We start from the raw sequence: 27,764 nt of genomic DNA, 5'->3' as shown, positions 1-27,764 counted from the left end.
TTGATTGGTTGGAGCGGTTTCCTGAAATGGCTGGAGCAGAATGGTTCTTCATTTGCTTAAAGCAAAATTGAAATTTATTTCGGTCAATGAACTATTACTGTTTCATAGCAGATAATCATAATTGTATAAAAGAACTATGTTTAAAACTCTTTCATTAATCTTAATCTCTCATTAAGTTTTGCTTCCTTTTTTACTAGACTTGTTCCTTGATATAATATTAATAAAACAGTTTTTCCTAGATATTTTCTTATGGCATCTGAAATTTAATTTTAATAAAAACGTTAGCTTCTCATCTCTAGCCTAATATAAACATGGGTTTGAGATGCTACGTAAACCACCTTTATGGGGTCTAGACTAGGGATTAATGCATTATCTTTTATTACTAGATCCCAAGTATTGTTAGCTATCCACAGTTATAGTTTATTTCATCTTTAATGATAAGAGGCTTCAAGCGCGGGAAAACAAGTGTTTAATGTTCTTTCTTCATTTCAGAAACGTATCAGAAATATACAAAAGACAATGTCGAGTCCTATGAGATTATCAGATGCAGATAGTCCTGGGAGAACTCCTAGAAGACAAAATCAAGATACTAGATCCCCTTCTGCTTTTGGTACTCCCCGTAAGTATATATAATGTATATTTTAAAGGTTATTTTATGTTCACGCTTATAGTGCTATTGAATGTGTTACATACATTATTATATTACGATATATAAGTATTTATTCTATAAACTTTGTGTATAAGGTAATTCTGCCCGTAATGGAGCTGATAATAATGTGGAGACTCCGTTAAGATGGGGCACCACTGGTACACAACAAAGTACTTTAGGTTCTGGAAACCGGGCTGCAACAATTGTTGCTTCTTCTGAACATGAAAGTGCTATTGGTTCTGGTGATCAATTTATAGACCACTCTGGGCCAATTAATGGTTCAGAAAGTGGTCTACAATTATCTTCTCCGATTAATTATGGTACACCAAGCTCGCTGGGATCAATACGTACCCCAAGAAGTGGAATCCGAGGCACACCAATTAGGCATAGACCTGACATTAATACGGACAGGCGGTTGCGTCAATTCACGTTACAAGAGCCAGTGAGTTAATGATACTTGATGTTACGGTTGTTCTTTAATTAAGAAATTTGCAAAAATACTTAATTTTTGTGAAATGGGATAATTTCTTTTTTATAGTTAGTCAAATTTTGTTTTATAGTTAATTATAAAACTGTTTTATAAATTTATTATACGCAGATTATACTTTTAAACTTTATACCATTATGGAAAATCCTAAATAAGCTTTAATATTTTAAAAAGGTAGTATAGTTACTTTAGAAAGAACAAAATTTAAGTTTAGATAAATGAAAATAAAAGTTTATACTTTATTAATTTTATCTATCAAAATATTTGATAATATCAAATATTAAATATCAATATCATATGTTAATATCAAATAATAAATAAATAATAATATTGATATTGGTGATATTAATTTAGTGATAATGCTAATAACTAGAACAATAAATTAAAAATGACGATGACAATAGATTGCAGAAGCACCAAATGGTACATCAGAAAGTGATACGGCAGGAGCTCATTTGGTTGTTTGGGGGACAAACATAGTAATAAATCAGTGTAAAGAACAATTCAAATCATTTTTTCAACAATTTATTGACCCAGATGCAGAAAATGATGAACTACCAGAAAATATGAATCTGTCAGAACCTTTGTATCTTCAAAAATTAGAAGAGATACATACCTTGGAAGAACCATATTTAAATGTCAATTGCGCTCATGTAAAAACGTTTAATGAACATCTTTATCAACAATTGGTTTCATATCCTCAAGAAGCAATTCCAACACTAGATATGGCAGCAAATGAATTATTCTTTGAAAAATTTCCAGCGGCTGTTCTGGAGCATCAAATTCAAGTACGTCCTTTTAATGTGACCAAGGTTAAAACTATGAGAGAACTAAACCCTACTGATGTAGATCAATTAATTACAATACCAGGAATGGTAATTAGAGTATCACGATTAATTCCACAAATGCGAGAGGCTTATTTTAAATGTAGCGTTTGTGCTTTTACAACTATTGTAGAAATTGAAAAAGGGAAAACCAAAGAGCCCACAGTATGTGCACATTGCACTTATAAATATTCTTTCACTTTAGTACATAATTTGAGCCATTTCTCTGATAAACAAATGATTAGATTACAAGAAGCTCCAGATGAGATGCCACAAGGACAGACGCCACACACTATTGTTTTATTTGCGCATAATAACTTAGTAGATGCAGTGATGCCTGGAGATAGGGTCTCTGTTACTGGAATTTATAGAGCAGCAACACATAAACCTAATTTTGATCACAATTTGCAAGCCATTTATAAGACTTATATTGACATAGTTCATTTTAGAAAGCACAACTCTAAACGGTAAGGAAATAAACAAATTCTAAAATTTGTTTTTATCAGTTGTTTATTTTAAGTTATTCATAGATTATATGATCAAGAAGACGGAAAAGAACATAATTTTACACCGGAAAGAATAGAAATTTTGAAATCGTTGTCGCAAAAGGGTGATATCTACGAACGATTAGCAAGACATATTGCTCCTAGTATATATGCAAATAATGATGTAAAAAAGGGAATTATATTACAATTGTTTGGAGGAACTAGAAAGACTTTTACTATATATGGCAAGCATTTTCGACCAGATATTAATATATTACTCTGTGGTGATCCTGGTACAAGTAAATCACAATTATTACAATATATATACAATTTGGTACCACGATCTCAATATACTAGTGGCAAAGGTAAAGTAAAACAAGAGTAAACAGTTTAATAGAATTCGATATATTTATATATTTATGTGTACTAATGTATGTTTTAGGTTCCAGTGCAGTTGGTTTAACAGCTTATATAACAAAAGATCCAGAAACTGGACAATTAATATTACAAACAGGAGCTTTGGGACTTGCAGATAATGGGATATGTTGTATTGATGAATTCGATAAAATGAATGAAAGTGCAAGATCAGTACTACATGAAGTAATGGAACAACAAACTTTGAGTATTGCTAAAGCTGGAATTATTTGTCAATTAAATGCTAGAACTAGCATACTTGCAGCTGCTAATCCATGTGAATCTCAATGGAATAAGAATAAAACTGTACGTTTTTCATTAATTTTATATGAGACAAAATCTTGTAATGTAAATACCTTAAATTATTCCTGTTATTAACGAACCTATAGTCTTTCACGTTCTTTCTATATATACTTTCTTTAATGATGTTATGTTTTTATTTCTGTAATCACGAGAGCAATGAGATAATCTGGATTTTGTTTGTAATAAAGAGATTTCAATTGGTTCACCAACAACATAACAACTTAAGACAATAACGTTACAAGGTTTAACCAGTATACGAATTTTATCGTGATTATAGAGTGCATTATATCAGAATATATATTTTCAGGTGGTTGAAAATGTGCAATTACCACATACACTGCTTTCACGATTTGATTTGATTTTTTTAATATTAGATCCACAAGATGAAGCATATGATGGTAGACTCGCAACTCATATGGTATCTTTATACTATAAGACAATACAGGAAGATGAAGATGAACTGATAAATAGAAGTATTGTCCGTGATTATATAGTTTTTGCAAAAGAACACGTTCATCCTGTCCTCAATGAAGAAAGCCAACAAAGATTGATACAAGCTTATGTTGATATGAGAAGAGTTGGAAGAGGATATGGACAGATAACAGCATATCCTAGACAATTAGAGTCTTTGATACGTTTATCTGAAGCACATGCTAAAGTGCGATTGAGTTCCGTTGTAGAGTTGCAAGATGTTGAAGAAGCATGGAGGTTATATTGATTGATAAGTATATAATAATATCAATAGAAACCTTTTAATTAAATCTGGATATTTAATTTATTATCAATAGGTTGCACCGAGAAGCTATAAAACAATCAGCAATCGATCCATTAAGCGGAAAAATAGACATAACTATCTTAACTACAGGTATATCTACAGGAACTAGGAAAAGGAGGAAAGAACTATGTGACGCAATTCAAAAACTAATTGAAAGCAAGGATAAAATTCATATACTTAATCAACAAAAACTTTTTGCTGAAATAAAACAATCTTCTGAATTGGTTAGTAAAAGTACTGTACATATAAGTATAATTGTTATAATGTGTAAACATCAGTATCTCAGAAAACTTTTGAAAGTTGTTATAATTTTTAGCTTGTTACACGAGATATGTTTGATGATGCTTTAAGAGAGCTGCAAAGTAATGGATTAATAACAGTAATTGGGAGAAATAATATTCGTATTTCTTAACTTATTTTGTATACTTCATCATTTTAAACTAGACTTATGTGCGAACAAAGTACATATAAAGCAATGAATATATATTTTTATTATCTTTTGCAAATTTGTATTAAATATATCTTTCATCATAAATTAATATTATTTATTATGTGTAATATCCTCAATCACATAATCTTAAATCTTAATCTATATGATTTTTATCATCAAATTTTTAAATATATAAAGCAGTGGTTCTCAATCTCCTTCTTATAAATGTATATCGCCAATATATTAAATAGAAACAAATTGGTATAGTAGTATATTAATCCGGGCCCTTCTACATAATAATTTATCAATTAACAGTAATTAGTGGGTTGATAAATTAGAAACTGTAGGTTACAGATTCGTCTTTAAGAATTTTGCAACAAATAAGATAATCAAACAATTTATGATTTGTAAAATTTGCTTATAAAATTTCATTTATTTTATTATCAAAGTTATTATTGTGTTATATAGGAAAATTTATTAATACCGATAATTTATGATGAGAAATTTCACTAATAATATTAGTTTAGTTATAAAACAGTTACAGTTACAGTTCAATAAATATGTGAAATTTTTCAGGATTATTCTATATTATTATATTATTATTACTTATATTACCTTTATACTTATACTTATACTTATATTATTTTATTATATTATATTATTTTATATTATTATTATATTATTTTATACTTATACTTATATTTGTACTTATTTATTAAAATTTTGTTTTCAATTTTTTGAGTTTTTAATATTTTTGAATGTTACGTATATACTTTTTATTATTCTCCATGCTAATGCTTATATAAATTGATTTTTAAACGACTTGAATGTTAATAAGAATTAAAAGATATACATGATAAAATTACAATACTAAACTTAACCATTATTGTACATTACCTGAGAGGAAATCCCCTCTCTGATATTGCATAATGTAACAGTATTATATTTTATTTAGCTTAATTTTAATTTTATTAGCATTAATATTTAATTTCTATCAGAATAAAATTAAGAAATTTATAGATAATAGATTTTGTAATTAAACATTATAGAGTTTCTATATAAACGTAATTTTTATGAAAGCAAAATCTTTTAATTTTTTTAATTTTAGCTGCTAACCATTTTTAGATTTGTATAGCATAACTTTGAAATATATATTACAAAATTTCCGTATTTTTATTGTATTACGTGCATGTGAATTTTATTAAGCTGATGCGCATTCGTAAAAATCCCCACCAAATGTATTACACTTTACAGTGCACTGGTTATCATTTCAACCATTATTTCATGTGTATCCGATCCTCCATTTAAATGAATTATTTGAAATTAAATATGTTTTTAAAACAATATTCATAAACACAGTGAATAAGTAAAGCATTTGCTTAAAATTTGTTGTGTTCATAGAAATAGCATTTTAATTCTTATAAAATAAATAAAACCTTTAAGTCTACGTTCATTATTGAGGCCATATATTGAGGTCAGGAGTGCTGCATTTAACGAAAGACCCCCAACTGCGTTTTCTATCACAAAACAAGGACATCAAGGACGTTATAATACATATTTGTTTATTACCACTGTTATGGTTCTACACAAGTACTTATAATTTTTCTTGCCTATATCATTCCCACTTTTCCTTTGATTTATACATCCTTCCATTTTATGATCTTTTTCTATCTTACTTTTGACACTACTTATTTATCTCTCTTGCGCCTATTTCCTTTATGTTCTCTCTTTCTATTTCACGACATTTCCACTCCTTGTCTATCTCTCTTAATCTTTCCTGTTCTGTCGAATCGAACTAGCCTCCCTTCCTGCGAATTTACGTAGATATTTCTACTTGTGAACGGTTCCAACCTTCAGGATGCAAGCTATCAAATGTGTTGTCGTAGGAGACGGGTGAGTATTTTAATACCTACTCTAATGTTTTGTGATATATTTGCCTTTTCCTGTTTTCGATCCACATTATTTGATCTAAAGAATCATCGAAGTACCCCTTGGCGATTGGTTTTTCCTGATCAAGAACTATTTAAAAGCTTAGTACCACACCCGTTATGCTTTTTAATATGTATTCTCTTCTCTTTTTTCTTTTTTTCTTTCTTTTTTTTTTAAAGAAAATCAGAGTATCTTAATTTAAAATTATCAACTTTTAGATAATTTATCGCCTCGAGGTATTACTTTTCTCCGTGTTTTCCTCCTTTTTTCCTTTTGTCGTCTTCGTTAAAACTTCATTCGAATTTATATTATTTTATGACTTTTATTCTGATAACGTAAAAATTGTTTACTCATGTTCCATTTATAATTAACCTTTTCATTATCAGAATTTCTGCACAGTCAATTTAATTATCTCTAACTGATTAATTTCTACAGAGCAGTAGGTAAAACATGTCTCCTCATAAGCTACACTACCAACGCTTTCCCTGGAGAATATATTCCAACTGTATTTGACAATTATTCCGCAAATGTTATGGTGGATGGTAAACCAATAAATCTTGGTTTATGGGACACAGCAGGCCAAGAAGATTATGACAGATTAAGACCATTGTCTTACCCACAGACAGATGTTTTCCTGATCTGCTTTTCTCTTGTTAACCCCGCCAGTTTTGAAAATGTTCGTGCTAAATGGTATCCAGAAGTACGCCATCATTGTCCAGCTACTCCAATTATTTTAGTAGGGACTAAACTAGATTTACGTGAAGACAAAGAGACTATTGAGCGGTTAAAAGATAAAAAACTTGCACCTATTACATATCCTCAGGCATGTATTTGTTTAATTTATTAACTAAACTATCCTCTTACTGTTACTCTATATTTATAATAATTTAATAACATAACAACTTTGAATTAAATTACGTTTAGGGTTTGTCCATGGCAAAAGAGATTGGTGCTGTAAAATATTTAGAATGTTCTGCTCTTACTCAGAAAGGTTTGAAAACAGTATTTGATGAAGCAATTCGCGCAGTATTGTGTCCTGTTCTTCAAGTGAAACCGAAACGCAGATGTTTCCTTCTATAATATTAAATGTCCAACGACGGTGGAGCATGTGCAAATGTACTACCCCTCCTCCGATCGGACTTGATTGCAGCAGGACATCTAACTTTGATTAAAAAACCCCGTTGTACGGTCCATCTCTCTACAAGCATCTGCCATGAAAGCGCACAAACCAATTTATATAATGCGTATAAAAAGATAAAGAAGAAAATATATGCAATTTAAGTGTTTTGGACATTAGCTGAATGTTCTGATGAGAGAAAGGAAGCCAAATGAAAACTGAACTGATAATGTACAGTATATTAGAGTGTGTTATTAATATTAGTTATTACATACGAATTATAAGAAATTAAACATTATGTATGTGCGTTTGTGAGCGCACTAGATACTAATCAATTTAATAGAAGAGCTGAACCATTTTATGTAAATTTGCATTGTATATTTTAGATTAAAAATATAATCATACAATTTTGTCATTTTTAAATTTTTGGTATATAAAGAGATTGATACAGTAAAAACATTAAAGTAAAAAATATTTGAATATGAACATTATATATTAACGGGAGTTGTTTTTAATCTTTAAATAAATTCAATTTTCCAGTTAATAATTTAAGTGAAACTAATCATAAATTATATCTTTCATTGTAAATATACAATTGCAAGTATGTAACATGAAATGATTTTCATCTTTAACTAAATTGGTTGATATTACTATATACATACCATGGAATAAGATAATCGTGTAAGTTTTAGAAATGAGCGATACAAGTGTGATTTCAATTCTCTACCTCTCCTGTATTTTCATGTTGTTGCAATTCTGCTGTAATTCATACGCACAACATGGCTAAAAGAATAAAAATATCAGAGGTAGAAGAAAATGGTACGTGTGTATGAATGTTTAAGAGTGCATACGAAAGCCAAGAGAGAAAGACAGAAGAAGGAATTATTCTATAACAAATAATTGTACATAAATGGTAAAAGTCCAAACTGTATTCCTATCATTATCATTTTACATGTATAAGCTGCTGAATCTAAATCGGACGTTACTTGTTTTTTATATATATATTATAAATATATATAAAGTGGGGCTGGACCGAGATCTATTTCAATCGTCGCAGATCCACTGACCTGTGCAATCTATCCGGGGAATGGGGATTCAGTCCATAAAAATATCATAGATACTGTAACTAAATATGCTTTATTAAATGGGTGTTTATTAAATTTTTCTATTTATTTATTATGCCGTTGTGTCAAAGAATGTATCAATTAATATAGATATTTGTTCCGGAGTGTGTTTTATATATTTAGCTGGGTTCTTGGAGAATGATATCCCTCGATACTTATTATGAAAATTCATATAAAGAGGAACAATAGCTTGTTGAAGCTCTTTTCGTAATTCTTCTCGTAATCGAGCATCAGGTACGGAATAAGAACGTTGACATTTTGCAACTTCTTCTAATTCTCTTGTAAATCCCAAAAATTTCTCTTTCAAAGCTTTTGCTGCTGGTTCTGTGAAAATAATAAAAATCCTAAATCTTCATTCTTAACATTTTTCTGTTTACATGTTACACAATTGATATATATCATTAAAACCTCCATAGTTATATTAAATAATTTCGTGTATTTCAATTTTACGTTATTCATTATTTAGTTAATGTTATATTCAAAATAAATATTATTAAAAGAACATTTTTTTTTTTTATTTAGTGTTATAAAGTTTTTCTAAATTGTCAAAATACAAACCTGGTTCATCGAAGGGCTGTTCAAGATAAGCACGCGCTTTTGCAAAGGTAGTAGAAACATAGTTAGCCTTATCACGCAACAGGAGATCGTGATATGTTTGTTCTGCGCTAGGTTCTGCTAATAATAAAAGTTCCATCAAGGAACTACGACGTAAAGCATTTATAACATGATTATGATTGTTTAAACGAAACAAAGCTCTTAATGCAATATCCGAATATGAAGTATCACTTTTACTCACGAGCACCAAATTCAATTGTGCTAATACCTTTTCTAAAAATAAAAAATAATATTAATAAGTTTTATAATATTTTCATAACATGTCCAAAAATAAGGAAATAGTGATACCAACTAATGTAAGTGCCAAGAACAATTCTATACATATTTTCTGTTTGTTTTATAGATGTTGCACCTTCCATATCAGCACTACGTCTTAGCACAGCTCCTGCTGTATCTGCATATTCTGCTAATTGTTCCAAGAAAACTAAGACATTGCTTGTACTTTCTGCTACAGTACCGTCTTTAGGTAAAATTGAACTAGATTCATTTCTGACACTTTCTGCAAAATCTTCCAATGCTTTTGCCCCCTATATTGTTAAATTATGTAGTATGTAATTTAAAATAAAATTTGCATTATACAATCGTATTGCATTACAACATACAGTTATGTTTAGAGTATTAAGCACAGAAGTAAATTTTGATCTAAGGGCGTAATCGCAGCCCTCAACAGTACGTTCCAAGTCTGGTTTTAATTCTCCAAGATGTTTTAAAATTGGAAAGATTACTAGCACTGCAGAAAAATCACGCCGTACGATACATCTTTTAGCACGAGTTGCTATACTCTCTCCATCATGAGCTACAAGATCCATAGCTTCGCGTACTGTAGCCTCTAATACTTGTGCTTGTAGACTAATCGGTAAAATTTTGGCAACTAGTGACCGTTCCGCTTGCATAAGTTTATGAAGACCAACCGTTAACAGCAAGTAATTTTCCATTTCTTGTTCATCTGGCGCTGTATCCTCTACAGAATGTCCAGATAACTGTGGTGGTGGCTTCCTAGATGCAGTTAAAGACAATCCCAAACCAGTAGTCTGAGAAGCTTTTAGCAACATTCTACTAGCTTTTTTTTCTAAAGCATGCTGTAATCTTTTAGAAGCTCTTTTGCCACTATTTTCTTGAATTCCCAGTGAATGTCTGTTCCCAAATTTTGTTTTCTACAAATAGCAACATAACTAGTATTAAATTGTAAATAATCAATTAATTATGATCAAAAGAATATGTTATTAAGTTTCTTACTGGTAAAGGACTTCCTGCATGTGTACTGCCACCACTAGCACTCCTTTGATGTTCTTTTAACAACTGTAAAGATCTTAAAACAATAGCAGAACGTACAGATGCATAAATTTTTACATGTTTACGGTGTCCCCTCTCCTCCAACCATGCAGCAATTTTAAGTAAATCTCCTAAAATACTTTCTGGTAATTGACAAAGGGATTGAGGGGCATCCTCACCACTAGTATCTTCGTCTGATCCAATTAAATCCAAAAGAACGATTGGAAGAATTGGTTTACTTTGTCTAGTTAAAATATCATGGAATTCTGCATATAAAGCATCTAAACCAACAACAAACAAACTTGTTACATTTTCTAATTCTACAGAGCTTGGATTATTTTTCTGAAAATAACGCTGAGCATTGTAAAGACGATTCATTGCTTCCAAAAAATTATCTAGTCCTCCAGATCCTCCTGGACCAGCTCTCACTGTAGCTTCTACTTCTTGACAGACTCCGTAGTACCCAATAGCATGATCTAAAGCATTTAATGTCATTTCTATATCTGTAAAGACAAAATAAACGAAATTACGTTGTTACATGACAAATTACAGATTTGAAATATTTATATGAATAACATTAAAACGATCAGATATACTGATTGAACTAAATATTATGAGTTAGAAACTATACTATTTAATTAATTTGTCATTTGATGAAAATGTCCCAATAAAAAAGCTATAGCAACAAAATCCGACTGTCAAAGTGTCAATATATATTAATTGCATTTAGTTTATAATAATATACTTTGTTGTTGCGCTTGAAGGTTCCCTGTTTCATTGTAAACAGGAAGTATAGTTCGACGCAATGTAGCAAGACGTTGTTCTAAAGAAGATAGAATTCCTACAACATTACTGGTTAACTTCCTGCTTCGTTCTTCTGCTTCTTTCAATGCTTCTAAAGAAGCAATTTCTGCTTCTAATTTACATTGTATTTCAAACCTTCGTTCAGAAGTATCTGCTCTTGTACTGTGCATTATTTTATCTGAAAATAGTACGATACATATGTGTAACAGAAATCGGAAAATATTTTAAATTCTTTGAATAGTTAGTGTCACTTTATTCGCTATGTAAAACACGTATATTAAAAATATTTGTATAAAATTACGATGTAATGTCATTGCTATTTTAATATTGTATGTTATATTATGATATAACCTTTTTTCATTACATTATTGCTATTGTACCTTTATAATCGATCGATTAGATATCAAATAATTATTAAAGATTTCCTGTATATTCATGAATACAAAGAGATACAACATTGTGATGCAACTACTGACATAAAAATGCCCTATTCAAATGAAAAGTTTTATTACTATAATTTTGAAATCTCAGAAAATACTGCTAAAATATATGAACTTGCTATTGTAATGTATTCTGTGTGATTAAACAAACTAAATAAATTGCAAAAATACATAAATTAAATATTTGATTTATTCAGTGTATTAATAAGAAGTACTATATCATATTAGTATATTAGATACGAAAGGATCCTAACATAAACAAACAGTAACTCAAATTTAAAAAGAAATTAAAATAACACACTATTACGCTTTTAATAAAAAAATAAATATTTTAAAGAATTGACAAGAATTAAGATCATAAGAATTTAATCCCAGCTTTTTCAGCTCTAGAACTATAGAAAAAACGTAATAAAAATTTCCATTTATTATGGCCATTTGTTAATAAGTTGGTACTTCTGAAATTAAGCAGCTGTTCAAGAAGCAGTATGTAATCGACAAAGACGAAACATAAGAATTAGATCGAATTCGACTTGATCTTGATACATTGATACCATACTTTACATTCGAATTAACAAGTTAACAGCATATCGTTAATAGGATTATAGAAATACTAACACATAAATAAATAAAGAATAATCTAATTTATAGTATTAGATATAGTAATTCAATATAGATGTTTAACCTATTATCGTATTTTTGCATGTTATAAGGTATTTACATTAAATATTCTATGTCATTATTAAGCATTATGAGCGATATAAAAATATAAGTGACTGAGATCTGTGTGACTTTTATTTACATAAGATAATAAAGATACTTTCTCGTATACTTTTAAAGAAACAAGTTACAGATTATATATTCATTTGATTTTTAGAAGCATTTACAATATGGACAAACCTGTATCTTCAGATATTGTACTCATTGCGGGCAATTCCCATCCAGAATTGGCTAATCTTATTGCCAAGTACGTTTTCACAAATATACATGTATATTTATAATCATTCAATATTCCAATTATAATTGCTTTGCTTTATTAGTCGATTAGGTGTTAAACATGGAGGATGTTCTGTGTATCATAAATCAAACCGTGAAACTATGGTTGAAATAGGAGATTCTGTGCGTAGCAAAGATCTCTATATTATTCAAACGGGAACAAAAGATGTAAACAATAACATAATGGAACTTTTGATTATGGCATATGCATGCAAAACTTCTTCTGCAAAGAATATTGTCGGCGTAATTCCATATTTGCCTTATTCTAAGCAATGCAAAATGCGTAAACGAGGTTGTATAGTTTCTAAATTATTAGCAAAGATGCTTTGTAAGAGTGGTTTAACACACATAATTACAATGGATTTGCACCAGAAGGAAATACAAGGATTTTTTGATGTACCAGTGGATAATTTGCGTGCTAGTCCGTTTTTATTACAATATATTCAAGAATCTGTGCGTAAATAATATTAGTAAAACTGATTATCATAGAATTTTATGACTTAAGTTCGAATTTTATTTTATTAGATACCAGATTATCACAATTCAGTGATAGTTGCGAGAAATCCTGGTAGTGCAAAAAAAGCAACTAGCTATGCAGAAAGATTACGTTTAGGAATAGCAGTCATTCATGGAGAACAGCGAGAGGCAGAGTCAGATATGAATGACGGACGTTATTCTCCACCTGCATTGGCCTCGCGAACAATGGAAGTTGGCGTTGGTGTGCCAATGCATCCTGCAAAAGAAAAGCCCCCAATTAATGTAGTGGGGGATGTAGGCGGACGCATAGCTATTATGGTGGTATGTATGTTTAAATGTAAAAATTAAAGAAAACGGGACAGTGTATTAAAAATTTGTACATTTGATACATTACACTTATATTGCGTTATATTACAGTAAATTTCTACATTATTATGCATTGTTATATTTCAGGATGATATGATAGATGATGTTCAATCTTATGTAGCTGCAGCAGAAGTTCTTAAAGAAAGAGGAGCATATAAAATTTATGTTCTAGCTACGCATGGACTTTTAAGTTCTGATGCACCAAGATTAATAGAAGAATCTCCAATTGATGAGGTAGTATAATATTTAACAGCTTATTTAAAACGACATAAGTTATGTGAAGCAGTTTGTAAGCAAACCATTTCACTGACATTTACTTGATCTTAAATAGCTTTATGAAGATCATGATTATGTTTTCAAATGGGCATGTAGATTTGTATTGTATATTTTTAGCTGATATTAGAATACAGATTTCCTTTTGACGATTCAAGGTCGTCATAAGGTTGGATAAATATCAGCATGGCTCCTTGATATACTATAGTTTTCGTCTGAGATACTTTTACGTGGCTTTGCATGCATATGTGCATACATGCGTGTATATACAGGGTGTCCCATCTGATAATGTAGTTTGATCTCATCCTTCTTAATGGTAAAGAAAAGAGTAGGTCATTCCGTTTAAAAAACTTTACTATTAAGATCTCAGAAGATATGACCTTGAGATGAACTTCACTCTTATAGTCTAATTTCCTCCTTGAGATATAATAATTTTCTCTCGAAACATTTTTTCTTTTTGTACTGTGACAAATGAGAGAGTAATTAAGGGTGGCAGAGTTAGGTGGCACTGTATATATGTATATATATGTATTTAAGTTTTTTCTTAAAGTTTAATCTATAATTAGATATTATTTTTAGGTCGTTGTTACAAATACTGTTCCTCATGACGTCCAAAAGATGCAGTGTCCAAAAATAAAAACTGTTGATATCAGTATTTTGCTGGCAGAGGCTATTAGGCGTATTCATAATAAAGAATCCATGTCATACTTGTTTAAAAATGTCTCTTTGGAAGATTAAAAATTAAGATGAGATAATATCTTTCAAACATGCTGACAGTTTCCATATCTGAGGACCATATGCAAAACATATCTATTAAATTTTGTCTATTACTTTATTTTATGAAGAATTAATCATGCTAGTCCTGTTTTATATAGATACGCGCGCGCGCGCGCGCGCACACACACACACACACACACACACACATTTGAATTGCTTGACAATTTCTATACATTTAAGTTTCTGTATATCTGAACTGATAACTGATAAACTTACATAAAATAGATTGCAAGATTTTGGTTTTAGTTGTATATGCGAATTTTGGTTGTATATATTTTGACTTAGAAAATTTGTACTACTGCTCACTTAACAAACAATAACTACATTTGAAGATGTGGGGATCATAAATATACGTATTACGCTAATATATGAAATAATAATATAAATTTAACAGAAAATAGAATAACACTTTTTCTTTCCTTTAACTAATTTGAATGCAATTATTATATACATAATTGGTGAACACATTCGAATTAAAACAAATGGATCAATAAAAATGTTGCTATGACAATAGATCAACTATAGCTTCAAAATCCGCAGCTTCTAAATTGTTTGAAATTTTAAAAATATTTTAAGCTTTGTCAGAATGTCTGTGGAAACTGCAAATAATGAATTTACTAGAATTTGTGTTATGTTACAATCGGAAGTAAAAAAGCGACGGATACAAGGTTTGAAGGAAGTTTTCACATTGTTAGAATTACAGCAATCTGAGAGTGAAATCGTAAAATTATGGGATATTATAAATAAATATCTGTTGAGAATTTTAAATGATTCTGTAGAAGAATGTCGTGATCGAACACTGGAGATTATCAAGTTATTTATAATTAATTTAGCACCGAATGATAAGTATATTATGCATTTACTCCCAATTTTATCCAAAAGATTAGGTTCTTCTGAGCAAATAGAGACTTCAGAAGAAGTTCGACTGAAGTGTATTACGTTATTAAAAATAATAGTACTGAAATACGAAAACTTATTAGCATTATACATTGATGATTTAACAAAAATCTTAGTACAAAGTCTAGCAGACAATTATCCACTTGTTAAAAGAGAAAGCTGTGATTGTATATCTGAATTTGCAAAGAATTTGTCAAGATATTTCTACGCACAATCGCAAAACTTTGTAAAACCAATTCTAAATAACTTTACACACCAACATCATAGAATTAGAATCGCTTCTATTAAAACAATAGGAGATTTAATCCAACATGGAAATAGTAAATCTATAGAAGAAGTAGCTACACCAATGGCAGAAAGGTTGTTTGATCAGAATGGTCTTGTTAGAAAAGGTATTTCATTATTTTTATTCTTTATTTAAACAAATTATATTTAATATCATTGTACTGTTTCATAGCTGTAATAGAAGTAGCAGGTTATTGGCATCTAAACCTAAAAGATCGATATAACTGGTGGCATAAAATTCTTCCACTACTATTAACGGGTCTACATGATGAATTAGAAGAAATTAGACAAAAAGCTGGCAACTTTTGGGATGCTGCGGGACAATTGTATGTAGAAGAAAACCAGAATGATGAAAAATTGAAAAACAAACTGGATTTTCTTGCCAAAGATCGTCATCATTACCCTAATGGTATGTTTAGTTAACAAATTGTTATAAAATATTATTTATGTCGTTATAAATTTCTTGTAGTTATTAGACCAAACTTAGGATGTCGTGTAGTAGCACAACAATGCTTCAGTAAATTGATAAATGGAATTTGTTTGGAATTAGGAGATTGGATTGCAGACATACGAGTACGATCTGCACAGTTACTTTGTGTATTTATTTTAAACATAGAAGAAGATATAATACAGCATATTGGAAAACTCTTGCCTCCTATGTATCGGTAAATGTATTAGTATTAAAATATACATTATCAAATTAATCTTTAACTAATCATGCTGTTGACTAATAATTATTTATTAGAGCTTGTAATGATGAAGATAACAGAGTTGTAGAAAATGTAGAAAGAGCTGCAGAATATTTAGGATATTTTGTATCTCCAAAAGTCTATTGTCATTTGATAATCCCTACTATTGAAGACACTCCATCCGTAGGTCATTTAAAAGTATTTTCTGCAGTTTTAAAAGGTAGTGAACAGTGTATGCTTCTTCCATTATTAGAAGATATTGGAAAATTCTTACAACAATCACATATCTGTCAAAGTAAAAAAGGAGCATATCAAAAAGAAATACTTTCTTGTTGTTCTTCTTTACTTTTAGTATGCAAAATGGTTTGTTTTATAAATATCTACATCATTAATTTTATTATTTCTTGCGCTAATATATTAAACAAATTTTAGGATTGCAAACTTATATCAAAGGAATTATTTATAATAATATTCACTGTTTTATCTATGACACAAGAAAATTTGATAAATTTGAAAGCACAAGAATTACTAAGTATACTTGCTAGCATTAATTCACTTGATAATGTTGGAGAGTTATATCATAAATACATTGGCCAATTATTTTCAACATTTTCTGACTATAAATCATGGTCAATTCATAATCCAGAATCTCAAATTTTTTGTGCATGTTTAACTTATGCTAAGCAAATTTTTGCTTATAATATGAACATTATTTTACCAGTTCTAAAACAAACTCTGACGGATGATGCAGATCCTGAATTGAGACTGAAACATTTTGTTTTATTATCAGAATATTTTAATCAAGGATCTTCAAATGAAATTATAGATATAAAATTTTCTAGTCAATTTTTGAAAGATTGTATACTTCCTGGATTGATTTGGACAGCAGGAAGAACTGCTGAAGCTATACGTACTGCTGCAGTAACTTGTTTATGTTCGTTTTTAAATAAATATGAAAAAGACTCTGTTACGGAGAGAATTACAAATCATGATGAAGAAAATATTTGTTTAATATTTGATCAAATAATACCTGTTTTAATTAGTCTTGCAGATGATAATTCTAAAACAAGTAGATTTTATTCTTTGCAAGCTATGTATCTAATAATGTGTATCCGGAAACAGTTTGATCACCTCACGGAAGAATACATACATAAAATATATCCAATACTTTTGAAAAGACTTGATGATGGATGTGATGATGTTAGAGTAATATCATTAGAAGCTCTAACAGAAGTTTGGAGCGCAATACCTAAGGATTATGACATACAGTTTAATAAAGGACATGTAGATACTTTGTATACCACAATTATAATATATTTGGATGATCCAGACAGCAAATTTCAAAATATTGCATTAGGTAATAACGTTTAAATTAAGAGTGCATTTTAATATAATATTTATGTAAATTGTAATACAATTGTTATATATAAAGTACTTATCTTTTAGATAAATTAAAGGAATTAGCCAAAGTGCATCCAGAATTATTATATCAGAAACTTCAGAAATGTAAGACAAATTTTAGAAATCAAAGGGATATGGAAACATTAATAGAACACTGTCAATTTATTTTAACCAATAAATAAAATTGATGACCATCAATTTCTTTTGACCAAAGAGTAAAATTGATAGTTATTATGTAAGAGTAATATTCTATTCAGTAATAATATTTCTTGTACAATGTATATGTATATTTATTGTAAACAAAAATTAATTAATTTATTCAAAATAAATTTCATAGACAGAATTTAAAATATCGTCTCATTTTAAGGTTATCTTAATTTCTGGCAATTTTTTTTTAACAATTAACCGTGAGAATATAATAACTGTTTGATACAAATACCCACAAAGGATCTACTTCTTTATTTTTTTCAATAAATTAATGTCTAAAAATGAATATGTATATACAAAAACGTGGGAAGACGATCTATAGATTTAAAGAATATACGGACATACACAATTTAGGAAATTTGTAATATATTTAAATGACCAAGAGATTAAGATAAACATACATATTAACTAAATCGAAAGATCTCATAAGATGATAATATAAATAAACTATTCCTTTTTGGACAAGAAATAATACAGGAACCTATGCAAGGATAAGTTAACCTTAAAAAAGTATTAAAACAGGAAGTACCCGCCCTTTTGAAGTCGCCATATTGTCCATGTCTTCCGCTTTCAGAGGCGAATCACAAAGGGGTGGCAAACAGGATTAAGAAATTGCCAATAATTCTGTTCAAGTTTTCATTTCAAGCTTCATCTTATTATTTTATAATTGTGGTAAGCGTACTATTTGAACATTATATTTCTTCTAGTTGAAAAGTACTTTTCATGAATTTTTTTTTCGTTCGTAAGTCTGTTCAAACATTTTTTATCTTTCTGTCACTTTCTTATCTGAATAATTCACACATTTATTTTATAATCGAATAATTACTTAATATTTCTTAGTAATATAAAAATATTGAAGAAATACATAACATGAATAATTTGTACCGAATTTTTAATTTGAATCATCTAAAAATATTCTATAGAAGCATATCTACATGGTTATATCTGTACGTCATAAATATATATCTGCACTGATGTTCGAATTTCAAAAATTGGTTAATGATTAAATGTAATGTTACGTTTATTACTGTTAGAAGTATCAGATTCATTACCGATCAATTATTAAACAAGATTAGTAACCAACTTTTCCATTATTCTCATAATCCAGTAACCGCTTAGCCTGTGAAGTTCTGTTGTCAAATAAGTGAAATATTTATCAGGATCCGTGATGTAAAATTTCTCATAAAATATTTGGAATATTCTCATGTGACTTATAATATTTAAGTTTATAGTATTTAAGCTATTAATAAAATATGTTTTTGTCACAGTAAACATGTCAGAACCTAATACCGATCACATTGACTCCGTAGAAGAAGAATTAGAAGTGGAATCTAACTACAAACCCCCACCAGAAAAAACAATAGAACAAATCCTAGAAACAGATAAAGAAGATGAAAGTTTACGTAAATATAAAGAAACTCTTTTGGGAGAAGCAAAGTCTGGAGGTGTTGTTGTAGGTGCGCATTTCATTAAATATTTAAAATAAATTACCTAAAAGAGAAGATAAATAAAAGGTATGATGCTCTAAAATTTTATAGATCCAAATGATCCCAGGAAAGTAATAGTAAAGAAGTTAGCGCTGTGCGTAGCAGATCGGCCAGATATGGAATTAGATTTAACAGGTGACCTCTCTCAGTTAAAGAAACAGACATTTGTAATAAAAGAAGGTGTTAGCTACAGAATCAGGATTGACTTTATTGTTCAACGTGAAATTGTGCACGGCCTAAAATATGTTCAAAAAACTTATCGTCTTGGAATGCCAGGTAAAATTTTCATTAAAGATAAAATATTAGTTACATCTTAACTTTCTTTTTTATTGCTAACTTAAAATTTTTAATTATGTCTAATTTAAATTACTAAATTAATATTAAACCATTATATTTAATTTTTGTTCAATGCTTTCTGCTTTAGGTGTCACAGGTATTTTTAAAACAAAGTACTGACAATACTATATGTATGGCTTAACATGTTTAATATTCATTTGCCTTGTTGTCCTTTCAGTGGATAAGATGATGCATATGGTGGGTTCTTATCCTCCAAAAACGGAAATTCAATCATATACAACACCAACGGAGGATGCACCAGCTGGAGTAATGGCACGTGGTTCTTATAGTGTAAGCTCTTTGTTTACTGATGATGACAAACACGAACACCTAAAGTGGGAATGGTCATTTGAAATTAAGAAAGACTGGAAAGAGTAAGCTCCCTTTTATAATGGGAAGCCCTACAACGATCGCAATTAAAATAAAAATGCCAAAAGGGACTCTAATTTTTATAGATATTCAGTCATACTGCGATGCCATAACTGTATTTTTTAAGTAATAAGAGAAAGAGTAACATTGATATTTATTTAGATACTTTTCCTAAATCGTAAACCTTAAAAGTGAACAATTGAGTACATGAATATATGCATACATAAACGCACATACTAAGATATGTATATGTGTATATATATTTACATAAACATATGTATATGTATGTATACACATACATAGTGAATCACGTAGGTACTATTTTATAATCATTTAAATTGTGTATATCAGTCAGTATTTAATTGCCTTTATATTGCAGTTATTCATATATTCCTCTTAATTTTTCCAATTAAGATCAGTGTAAGATTCTTTAGTATTATATTGTTAACACATTTTGCTAAAGTTTACTGTCTTGATTCAAACCCCTCAATAGTATATTTTAACTAACGGTTGAATGACAAAAACATGCTATTATTTCAAATACTTTGTCTTTTAGTATTCAAAGCTTGGAAATATCTTAAAGTTCAAGAATATAAATATATATCAAATTAATATACACACATTATTAATGTAGAAAATTTAAATGGTGCGCTTCAAATATTTCTTTATGTCATATACATATATACATTATTACTTTTTATTATATCATATTAGACTTAAATTGTTTTGAAATATGGAAAAATTTCCCACATAATATGACATTTTTATAGTCCTTCGTGTGTCAAATTTAAACTATTAATTAATTTTTTTGTTTTAATAAGATTTACAATATGAAATAATAATTGTTTTATAAAACAATTTTTTTTAGAAACAGTTTTATAATGTACATTAATAGAAATTGCAATATGTATTGCAATTGTAATTCCAAACTACAATAAAAATAAAAATATAAATTGCTTCTCAGTTACAGCTTAGAAAAGGCAAGTTACAAGCAGAAATTATTTTTTTGCTGATTTTCTTTGCTGTGCATGATGTGTAATAAATAGTGTATGCATTTAACGCGAGTCCCTATGTGTAGAACAATATCAAGTTTCAATTAGAGGGACTAAAAGTTTGTTATTAAAAAGTTTTATTTTAATACATTATTCATTTTTTTTTTCTCTATATTTTAGAAATAATAGTTTATTAGAATTGCTTCTCTACTTCATTCATTAACAGTACCACGCTAATAATGTCACATAGCAGTAAAATATTAAAGAACAAATGAAAAACAAAACAGTTTTAAAAGTTCAAAAGCTGATTCTATTTAAGAATGCACCGAAAATGTATTTAATACTGTTCATGATTCTAAAGCTGGACACATGTTAACCTATAATTTTAAGGTTATACTACATATACAATAAAACCTTAACTAGCTGCAGTAAAAATAAATGTTAGTAAATTGTTTGCAATTATTATTATTTTATGCTCCGCTTTTGTTATATTTTTACTATATTCAATTAATATATATTTTATTTAAATAAAGCATCGCAAAAGATATTTTGTTATAATAAACTAATGTGATGGTTTAATGATGTTAAATATTTAGAATGTCCATAAATGTATAGATCGTAACATCTTTCGATTAATATTTTATAAATATTTGAAAAATAGAAATTTTGATTCATTTACAATGACCATGTAACATTTTTGTATTGAAAAATAATTATGTTTTGTCTATAAGTGCGAGAATGTAATAAATATACATGTTAGTAAAAAATAATCGTCCTTACAATTACGTATTTTGTGAAGTAATCTAGTATCAGATTTTCTAAATGTAACTTTCTGTACCAAAAACAGTTTTTCTTAATTAATGCTAGTTTTATGTATAAAAATAAAAGGTCATTGATTTATTTATATTCTATTTCGTTAACTATATATATGTAACTTCTTTTGAGTTGATAATCACATAACCTAAGATAAAATAATCTAACTGATTTTTTTATATATATATATACATGTGTAATATGTTTATAAATATTGACCAAATATCTCCAATTATTATTGTCAGTTTTTGGAAATGAAAGATTGAACGAAGTTTAATTATAAACTATAGTAGCAAATATAATGAAAGCAATGAGATTTTACGATTTTAGTACATCATAAGTCAATCCGTGAAATGTAAATTTCTTACTACTATGAATCAATTTTTACTTCCACCATTAGATGGTACTATACTAATATTTTTGCCTGAATGATAGGTGAGAGGTTATTGCGTATAATTTATTGTATTATGTCTCATCAGTATTAAAAGAATTGCACTTTGAAGTATTTGCCAATTTAAATAATTTATTTGTATAATGTATCAAATACATTGGAGTAAAGATGAATTCTTCTATCCTTCTATCCTTTCGTTGTGGTTGTTCTGAAACAAATCTTTCTTTAATGTTAATGGATTTTTTTTACAAAATTTCTGAATTTAAAATTTAAAAAGGAACACTTTGAAACGACACCGACCATTTTTCACTTTTACATTTGGCACGACTGTTTTTATTTTATTCGAGACATGGAAATGCTATTCTTTCCTTCAATGCTTGTTACTTTTTGGAAATTAGGAGAACCGAAAATGGCCACAGACCACAGACAACACTAATTACACAATTGGTCTAAGCAAGATGAGAAAGATCTTCTTGACAAAACAAAGAAAATCACACCACCAAATTCACGATCAACTTCACGAGAAAACTTGTGTTCAACCCATACGACCAAGTTAAGTCACAGCATGCATCTCCCTTTCTTTTTTTTCTTTTCTCTCTCTCTCTCTTTTTCTCTCTTTTTTTTTTTTTTTTTTTTAAAGCAATATAATTAAAACTTTCCTACGTAATGATTGTTTTCTTTTGATACCACTGAAACTAACTAAGTATTTCTTCTTGTAAAATTTTCATTCCCTATTAAATAGGTCGTTACATCTTTAAATGCCACTGAAATTATTAATGCATTCTTCCCGTTAAAAATCATTTACATTTCTAACGCAACAATCTTTACTTTCATTTGACGCCACTGAAACTTTGGTAGGTAAAGTAGGAATAATGAACGCATTGACTCAGCGTAATAGTCATCTATTTGTTGTTCCGACACTATAGTATTATTGAACCACTGCACCTTTGGTTGCGCCATGCTATAACGCACTTTTAAAATAGTACTTTAAAAGAGCGTCACAGTGTTGGTCGCCAAGCACAAACACTTGGATTATTATTATTTTTTTTTTTTTTTTACATTTCACTGTACACGTTCTGCTATTTTTCTTCTATGCTTTTCAAATATTCATCACCAAACACTGTCTTTTTAGATTCTGTCCTGTTTCACTGGAAGAAAAGCACATAGAGCTATTTAGGGATACTGTCCTTTCACTTTCATTAAGTTCACTTTTCAAAACACGTTCGCACAATTCACTTACATAAGTGTTGGATGTATATATCACACGGATAATTCTACATAGTCATAAAATGCAGCTTTACAATTAACTAGACTTAATTACTGTATCAAATATAGTTTCAACCAGACCTTTCATATTTCACCTTTATCTTCATTAAGATTCGTATTTTAAAAGAAGATTCATCATGAAATTTTGAAAACAAAATATTTTTTAAAAGATTTCACTTGAATATGAAAGAACTGTATATGTGTATGTGTGTGTGTGTGTGTGTGTGTGTGTGTGTGCATGCACGCGCGCGCGTGTGTAGATGTGTGTGTGTGTATATATATATATATGCGCATATTATACGATTATAATACAAATTAAATCTACGTCTCTTACGAATTATTTATGATAATTAAAATAACTTAATTAAGCGTTTCCTCAGAACTTAATGAACTCTGAATTGCTTTAATGTTAAACGCTATGAATACTTTTCTAAATAAAAAGAAAAATTAAGAGTATATATACGTAATAGCTGAAAATATTGTAATAAAAATTAATCAATATATTTGATTGAAAATTAAAATAACATTCTGTATAGAATTATTATCATTATTATTACTTTAATATTGTTATTAATATAACTTAAATTTTTCTTGCAATTCAGATTCATAATAATTTCATTTCTTTTTATGCATATACAGGCTTGTACGTCTAGTAACCTTTCGATATCCCTAAACATTCATAATTAAAAGAAAAAGAGTACAAAAGGAAGGAATTGTTTACATTGATCTAATATAATAATTTTCTTATAATGTAATAGATACCTGAATTTATATTTTGAAATTTCTTTCACAATTCAAACTATCGTATGTATCATTTTACATAACATTTATTAATAAAATTACTTATTTAAAAAATTTATATCATGTATGTTTACTCTGAATATTTTTGATACTTTGTTTCAATACCTTTTGTTTAAGCTTTTCTTCTTTCTCCCTCTTTTTTTTTTCTTTTTTTTAATACAAAATTTCAATCTATATTATATAATGTACAATTTTTAACAAATATTTTTTGTCGATGCAAATATGGTGATTTATGAGAAGAGAGATCATAAGACAGATTCATATTATAAATCTTCTAAAATTTTGCACATTTCAAATATAAAGTATTTCTTTAAAAGACTGTAACTCATTTTTAATATGAGAAATGGTACTAAACACTCCAGCCAGTATATACATGTATCCGTTCTAGTTTGTGATCATCGAGGAAACTTAAGCACTACCCCCCTTAACAACGACGATTACCAGATGATCCTCCTTAAGTCCCTCTTCACTGAGGCTTGGACAGGTTCGTTTTAATAGTTCTGTAGAGAATGCACAAGGTGGAAATGCATAAAGCACCCCAGTTCCCTCTGTATCTTTGTTAAGCAATGAAATGACACCAGCTGCTTCCTTTTGCTTTAAATATGATACTAAGTTGCGTAAGGGTCTGGTTTGAACATTAGCATCATCTGTAGATATAACTGTACTTGAACCAGCCAGTCCTAGGAAAATAGCATGTGAACTAGAAGTTTGAATTCTCTTTGACACATCATCTAATTTTGGTTGATCTAAACGTAATCTTTGTGTAATTCTCAACATATGTTTTCCATCTTCATCTTTCATCAAGGCCTCGATTATTTCTGTGTCACCATCAGTTAAATGGAACTTAGCTGGAAATAGAGAATTCTTTAAGATTAGTGCTCCTTGCCATATTGCTATTGATTTCCTTGCCACTTCAGGTAATGTTCGTGAAGTAGAAAGCATTCCACTACGAGTATTCTCTGAATCGGAATCAGAGTCAATTTGCCTTCTACGAGGAGATCTTGATCTTGATCTATCTACACCAGGTTCTCTCGATAAAGATCGACGTAAGCTTCTTGGTGTTTCATACTCTAATTCTGGAGGCGGTCTGCGGCTAGACCAATCGGCTTCTTCTCTCATGTAATTTTCTGGATAAGTCCCGCGATAACCCCCTCTTCCTCCGCCCCTTCTTTCATGCCAAGGTGCAGATCCTCTACCTCGGAATCCTCTTGGTCCATAACCAAAATCACTATCTGGCCCGTAAGGATCGTAAGGAGGTTCATAATCTACTGGTCTTGGTCTAAACTCTCCACTTTCTTCTGGGTAGGGTCTTGGTTTATATCCAAATCCAGGAGTCACATCTGCAAAATCGACTCTCAGCCTCCTATCTGGACCACCCAGAGGAAATCCTCTCATTTCTTTTACAGCAGCCTGTGCTGCATCAATTGAATCATATAAGATATAAGCATTACTATCGCCTTTAATATAATCAATCTTTTTTATTGCCCCAAATCGATCAAATTCTCTTTCTAGCTGTGGTACAGAAGTCCATGGTCCTAACCCACCAACCCAAATTCTTGTGGTAGGTGTAGCTTTCCCATATCCAATTTTACATTGGAATTTTCCTATATATTGTCCAGAGAGTTCAACTTTACATCTATGTGCCATATCCAATGTCTGAAATCTGACAAAAGCATAAGCATTTCCTGTACCTGGTGGAGGTCTTTTAATGTCAATATCATCAACAATTCCATATTTACTAAAGATACGTCTTAATTCGTCTTCTGTAATGTTGATCTCTAAGTTCCCTGCGAAAAGTGTTCTTGTTGCTAGTGGGTCATCTTCTGGAGAAACATGATGTAAATAATTGGGAAATTTATCTTTTTTATTCTCCACGCGTTCAAATCCATGAACTGGATGTCGAATCATCATATGCCTTGGAGGGCCATAATGATGAGGTGGACCAGGATGAACATGGGGTGGGCCATGATGAATTGGTGGTCTAACAAATTCATGATGAGGAGGAGGGATTGCTTCACGCCTCATTTCTCTGTGCGGTGGAGGCAAACCAACTGGAGGTCCATAAACTCTTTCATATCTTTCTAAAGGTCTATGTCTATCTGTTGGACCAGGACTTCTGGCATAGTATCTTTCATAATCAGGCGGTGTGATCGATCTTGGACGACGATAAGTATCAGGTCTTTCATAAACTGGTTCAACAAGTGCTACCTTGTCATACATAATGATTCTTGGTTTTGCATGCTTTGCATCTCTAGCATCTTCTGAACTTCTGAAGCAAACATATGCGACACGTTCATCTAATTCATGAGAAATTCTAATAGAAAAATCTCCGAACTTCTTATATTCTCTATAAAGAGTATCTTTTATCACTTCGTCACTTGCTTTTGGGTGAATTGAACTGATACAAAGCACTTTATAACTATATGGACGTTCTGGTGGTAATTCTCTGGGTGCTCTTAAATAATCATCTCTATGGGAGCTTGATTCTACATAACGAGCATGAGAGGAGGCACGCGTTGGAGGACTGGGACTTCTTGCACCTCTACTACGTCGACGAATTCTTTCAGGAGTTATTCGCTCATCACTGGAATCATCATATCTGCAAATTAATTAAAATAGTTCTATTATAACTGAAATATTAAAATAATATTTTGTTATATCGTAAAAACAAAAAATTTCAACGATTTACTATATACATATGTACTTGTTACCTCTAGGTAATGTTATATACCATCTCTAAGTCTATATATCTAAGTATCTATTCTAGTAAAGAAATATAAAGTAAAATAATACACACTTCGTATAAATTTCTAAAAATAGAGTTTAGTATATTATGAAAAATTTTTACCGTCCCATCGATGATCTACTTCTCTTGACGCGCGGAGGAGTGTCACGACTAGAGCTCCTTTTCATATTGTTGCGGATTTTAACCGTGATCTTATGTCGATCGTCACGCGGAATCCCAATCATCAACGCTGTTTAACACGGCAGAGCCGAACAAATGGCGAAGGAAAAACAAAGGAACAATAATTACACAAAGATTACTCGGCTTGAATCAAGCCGTCATTCACGAAGTCTTTATCCTCCTCAATGAGCACAAAATGGCGACTTTCCTCTTTCCTTACTTAACTTCCGGAATTTCCTAGTAAGCTAAAAGGAATTCCATAGAAATTTAATCAAATATTTAAGCTCTGCATTTCTTCAAATCTCTTGATCTTTTTTAACTCGGTTTATTCTTTCCAAATTATATTTGTTTTGATTTCTCTCTCTCTCTCT

The 27,764-nt window shown here is 29.8% G+C and overlaps 8 protein-coding genes across 12 annotated transcripts; 6 read left to right on the top strand and 2 right to left on the bottom strand.

Annotated features, from left to right (window-relative positions):
* Window positions 1-25: 25 nt before the first annotated feature.
* dpa (disc proliferation abnormal) lies at window positions 26-4,572 on the top strand. 3 transcript variants are annotated; one of them, XM_069130963.1, is made up of 9 exons: window positions 26-82; window positions 493-619; window positions 745-1,091; window positions 1,541-2,427; window positions 2,491-2,810; window positions 2,888-3,165; window positions 3,470-3,870; window positions 3,951-4,161; window positions 4,254-4,572. In XM_069130963.1, exons 1-9 carry the CDS (start codon window positions 41-43, stop codon window positions 4,347-4,349), a joined length of 2,709 nt encoding a protein of 902 aa, XP_068987064.1. In that variant the 5' UTR covers window positions 26-40; the 3' UTR covers window positions 4,350-4,572. The 3 variants fall into 3 exon arrangements, with proteins under 3 accessions (XP_068987064.1, XP_068987063.1, XP_068987065.1); XM_069130962.1 differs by lacking the exon at window positions 26-82 and adding an exon at window positions 303-393; XM_069130964.1 differs by lacking the exon at window positions 26-82 and adding an exon at window positions 322-398 and having other exon boundaries at window positions 4,254-4,570.
* Window positions 4,573-5,622: 1,050 nt separating this feature from the next.
* Window positions 5,623-8,573, top strand: Rac1 (ras-related protein Rac1). Its single transcript, XM_069130783.1, has 3 exons — window positions 5,623-6,260; window positions 6,732-7,119; window positions 7,221-8,573. The coding sequence occupies exons 1-3, from the start codon at window positions 6,226-6,228 to the stop codon at window positions 7,374-7,376; spliced, it is 579 nt and encodes a 192-aa protein (XP_068986884.1). The 5' UTR covers window positions 5,623-6,225; the 3' UTR covers window positions 7,377-8,573.
* Window positions 8,535-11,762, bottom strand: Exo70 (exocyst complex component 7). Of its 3 annotated transcripts, none has more exons than XM_069130769.1 (7): window positions 11,609-11,762; window positions 11,170-11,406; window positions 10,389-10,927; window positions 9,755-10,306; window positions 9,445-9,679; window positions 9,096-9,365; window positions 8,535-8,861 (listed from the first exon to the last, which is right to left on the bottom strand). In XM_069130769.1, the coding sequence occupies exons 2-7, from the start codon at window positions 11,396-11,398 to the stop codon at window positions 8,590-8,592; spliced, it is 2,097 nt and encodes a 698-aa protein (XP_068986870.1). In that variant the 5' UTR covers window positions 11,399-11,406; window positions 11,609-11,762; the 3' UTR covers window positions 8,535-8,589. The 3 variants fall into 3 exon arrangements, with proteins under 3 accessions (XP_068986870.1, XP_068986869.1, XP_068986868.1); XM_069130768.1 differs by having other exon boundaries at window positions 11,580-11,707; XM_069130767.1 differs by lacking the exon at window positions 11,609-11,762 and adding an exon at window positions 11,530-11,557.
* A 395-nt stretch (window positions 11,763-12,157) lies between these two features.
* LOC138188740 (phosphoribosyl pyrophosphate synthase-associated protein 2) lies at window positions 12,158-14,790 on the top strand. Its single transcript, XM_069130779.1, has 6 exons — window positions 12,158-12,378; window positions 12,543-12,632; window positions 12,706-13,114; window positions 13,187-13,459; window positions 13,592-13,738; window positions 14,357-14,790. The coding sequence occupies exons 2-6, from the start codon at window positions 12,556-12,558 to the stop codon at window positions 14,513-14,515; spliced, it is 1,065 nt and encodes a 354-aa protein (XP_068986880.1). The 5' UTR covers window positions 12,158-12,378; window positions 12,543-12,555; the 3' UTR covers window positions 14,516-14,790.
* A 156-nt stretch (window positions 14,791-14,946) lies between these two features.
* LOC138188738 (dynein axonemal assembly factor 5-like) lies at window positions 14,947-16,857 on the top strand. The gene is made up of 4 exons (XM_069130776.1): window positions 14,947-15,843; window positions 15,909-16,145; window positions 16,206-16,401; window positions 16,482-16,857. The coding sequence occupies exons 1-4, from the start codon at window positions 15,141-15,143 to the stop codon at window positions 16,855-16,857; spliced, it is 1,512 nt and encodes a 503-aa protein (XP_068986877.1). The 5' UTR covers window positions 14,947-15,140.
* A 54-nt stretch (window positions 16,858-16,911) lies between these two features.
* On the top strand, window positions 16,912-18,008 carry LOC138188860 (dynein axonemal assembly factor 5-like). The gene is made up of 2 exons (XM_069131002.1): window positions 16,912-17,782; window positions 17,872-18,008. The coding sequence occupies exons 1-2, from the start codon at window positions 16,912-16,914 to the stop codon at window positions 18,006-18,008; spliced, it is 1,008 nt and encodes a 335-aa protein (XP_068987103.1).
* A 537-nt stretch (window positions 18,009-18,545) lies between these two features.
* On the top strand, window positions 18,546-20,376 carry LOC138188742 (rho GDP-dissociation inhibitor 2). The gene is made up of 4 exons (XM_069130782.1): window positions 18,546-18,705; window positions 19,302-19,490; window positions 19,572-19,796; window positions 20,035-20,376. The coding sequence occupies exons 2-4, from the start codon at window positions 19,307-19,309 to the stop codon at window positions 20,232-20,234; spliced, it is 609 nt and encodes a 202-aa protein (XP_068986883.1). The 5' UTR covers window positions 18,546-18,705; window positions 19,302-19,306; the 3' UTR covers window positions 20,235-20,376.
* Window positions 20,377-23,027: 2,651 nt separating this feature from the next.
* On the bottom strand, window positions 23,028-27,758 carry nito (RNA-binding protein spenito). Its single transcript, XM_069130766.1, has 2 exons — window positions 27,337-27,758; window positions 23,028-27,087 (listed from the first exon to the last, which is right to left on the bottom strand). Exons 1-2 carry the CDS (start codon window positions 27,456-27,458, stop codon window positions 24,897-24,899), a joined length of 2,313 nt encoding a protein of 770 aa, XP_068986867.1. The 5' UTR covers window positions 27,459-27,758; the 3' UTR covers window positions 23,028-24,896.
* Between the last annotated feature and the right edge of the window lie 6 nt (window positions 27,759-27,764).

The sequence above is a fragment of the Bombus flavifrons genome, chromosome 17 (genome assembly GCF_040668555.2).
Source record: "Bombus flavifrons isolate JBK064 chromosome 17, iyBomFlav1_principal, whole genome shotgun sequence".
Lineage (NCBI taxonomy): Eukaryota > Metazoa > Arthropoda > Insecta > Hymenoptera > Apidae > Bombus > Bombus flavifrons.
The sequence above is the reverse complement of the archived record's forward strand: the minus strand, read 5'-3'. Positions and strand labels throughout refer to the sequence as shown.

Coding starts and splice junctions, on each gene's coding strand:
- LOC138188860 (XM_069131002.1), top strand. CDS start 16,912: ATGACACAAGAAAATTTGATAAATTTGAAAGCACAAGAATTACTAAGT. Junction 17,783..17,871: donor ATTTCAAAATATTGCATTAG/GTAATAACGTTT, acceptor CTTATCTTTTAG/ATAAATTAAAGGAATTAGCC.
- Exo70 (XM_069130767.1), bottom strand. Junction 9,366..9,444: donor TGTTCTTGGCACTTACATTA/GTTGGTATCACT, acceptor TTTTATTTTTAG/AAAAGGTATTAGCACAATTG. Junction 8,862..9,095: donor ACAGCCCTTCGATGAACCAG/GTTTGTATTTTG, acceptor TTATTTTCACAG/AACCAGCAGCAAAAGCTTTG.
- LOC138188738 (XM_069130776.1), top strand. CDS start 15,141: ATGTCTGTGGAAACTGCAAATAATGAATTTACTAGAATTTGTGTTATG. Junction 16,146..16,205: donor TCGTCATCATTACCCTAATG/GTATGTTTAGTT, acceptor AATTTCTTGTAG/TTATTAGACCAAACTTAGGA. Junction 16,402..16,481: donor CTCTTGCCTCCTATGTATCG/GTAAATGTATTA, acceptor ATTATTTATTAG/AGCTTGTAATGATGAAGATA.
- Rac1 (XM_069130783.1), top strand. CDS start 6,226: ATGCAAGCTATCAAATGTGTTGTCGTAGGAGACGG. Junction 6,261..6,731: donor TGTGTTGTCGTAGGAGACGG/GTGAGTATTTTA, acceptor TAATTTCTACAG/AGCAGTAGGTAAAACATGTC. Junction 7,120..7,220: donor CACCTATTACATATCCTCAG/GCATGTATTTGT, acceptor AATTACGTTTAG/GGTTTGTCCATGGCAAAAGA.
- LOC138188740 (XM_069130779.1), top strand. CDS start 12,556: ATGGACAAACCTGTATCTTCAGATATTGTACTCATTGCGGGCAATTCC. Junction 13,460..13,591: donor GACGCATAGCTATTATGGTG/GTATGTATGTTT, acceptor GTTATATTTCAG/GATGATATGATAGATGATGT. Junction 13,739..14,356: donor AAGAATCTCCAATTGATGAG/GTAGTATAATAT, acceptor TATTATTTTTAG/GTCGTTGTTACAAATACTGT.
- LOC138188742 (XM_069130782.1), top strand. CDS start 19,307: ATGTCAGAACCTAATACCGATCACATTGACTCCGTAGAAGAAGAATTA. Junction 19,491..19,571: donor GTCTGGAGGTGTTGTTGTAG/GTGCGCATTTCA, acceptor AAAATTTTATAG/ATCCAAATGATCCCAGGAAA. Junction 19,797..20,034: donor TTATCGTCTTGGAATGCCAG/GTAAAATTTTCA, acceptor TTGTCCTTTCAG/TGGATAAGATGATGCATATG.
- nito (XM_069130766.1), bottom strand. CDS start 27,458: ATGATTGGGATTCCGCGTGACGATCGACATAAGATCACGGTTAAAATC. Junction 27,088..27,336: donor AGTAGATCATCGATGGGACG/GTAAAAATTTTT, acceptor ATTAATTTGCAG/ATATGATGATTCCAGTGATG.
- dpa (XM_069130962.1), top strand. CDS start 343: ATGGGGTCTAGACTAGGGATTAATGCATTATCTTTTATTACTAGATCC. Junction 620..744: donor TTCTGCTTTTGGTACTCCCC/GTAAGTATATAT, acceptor TTTGTGTATAAG/GTAATTCTGCCCGTAATGGA. Junction 3,871..3,950: donor GATGTTGAAGAAGCATGGAG/GTTATATTGATT, acceptor TATTATCAATAG/GTTGCACCGAGAAGCTATAA.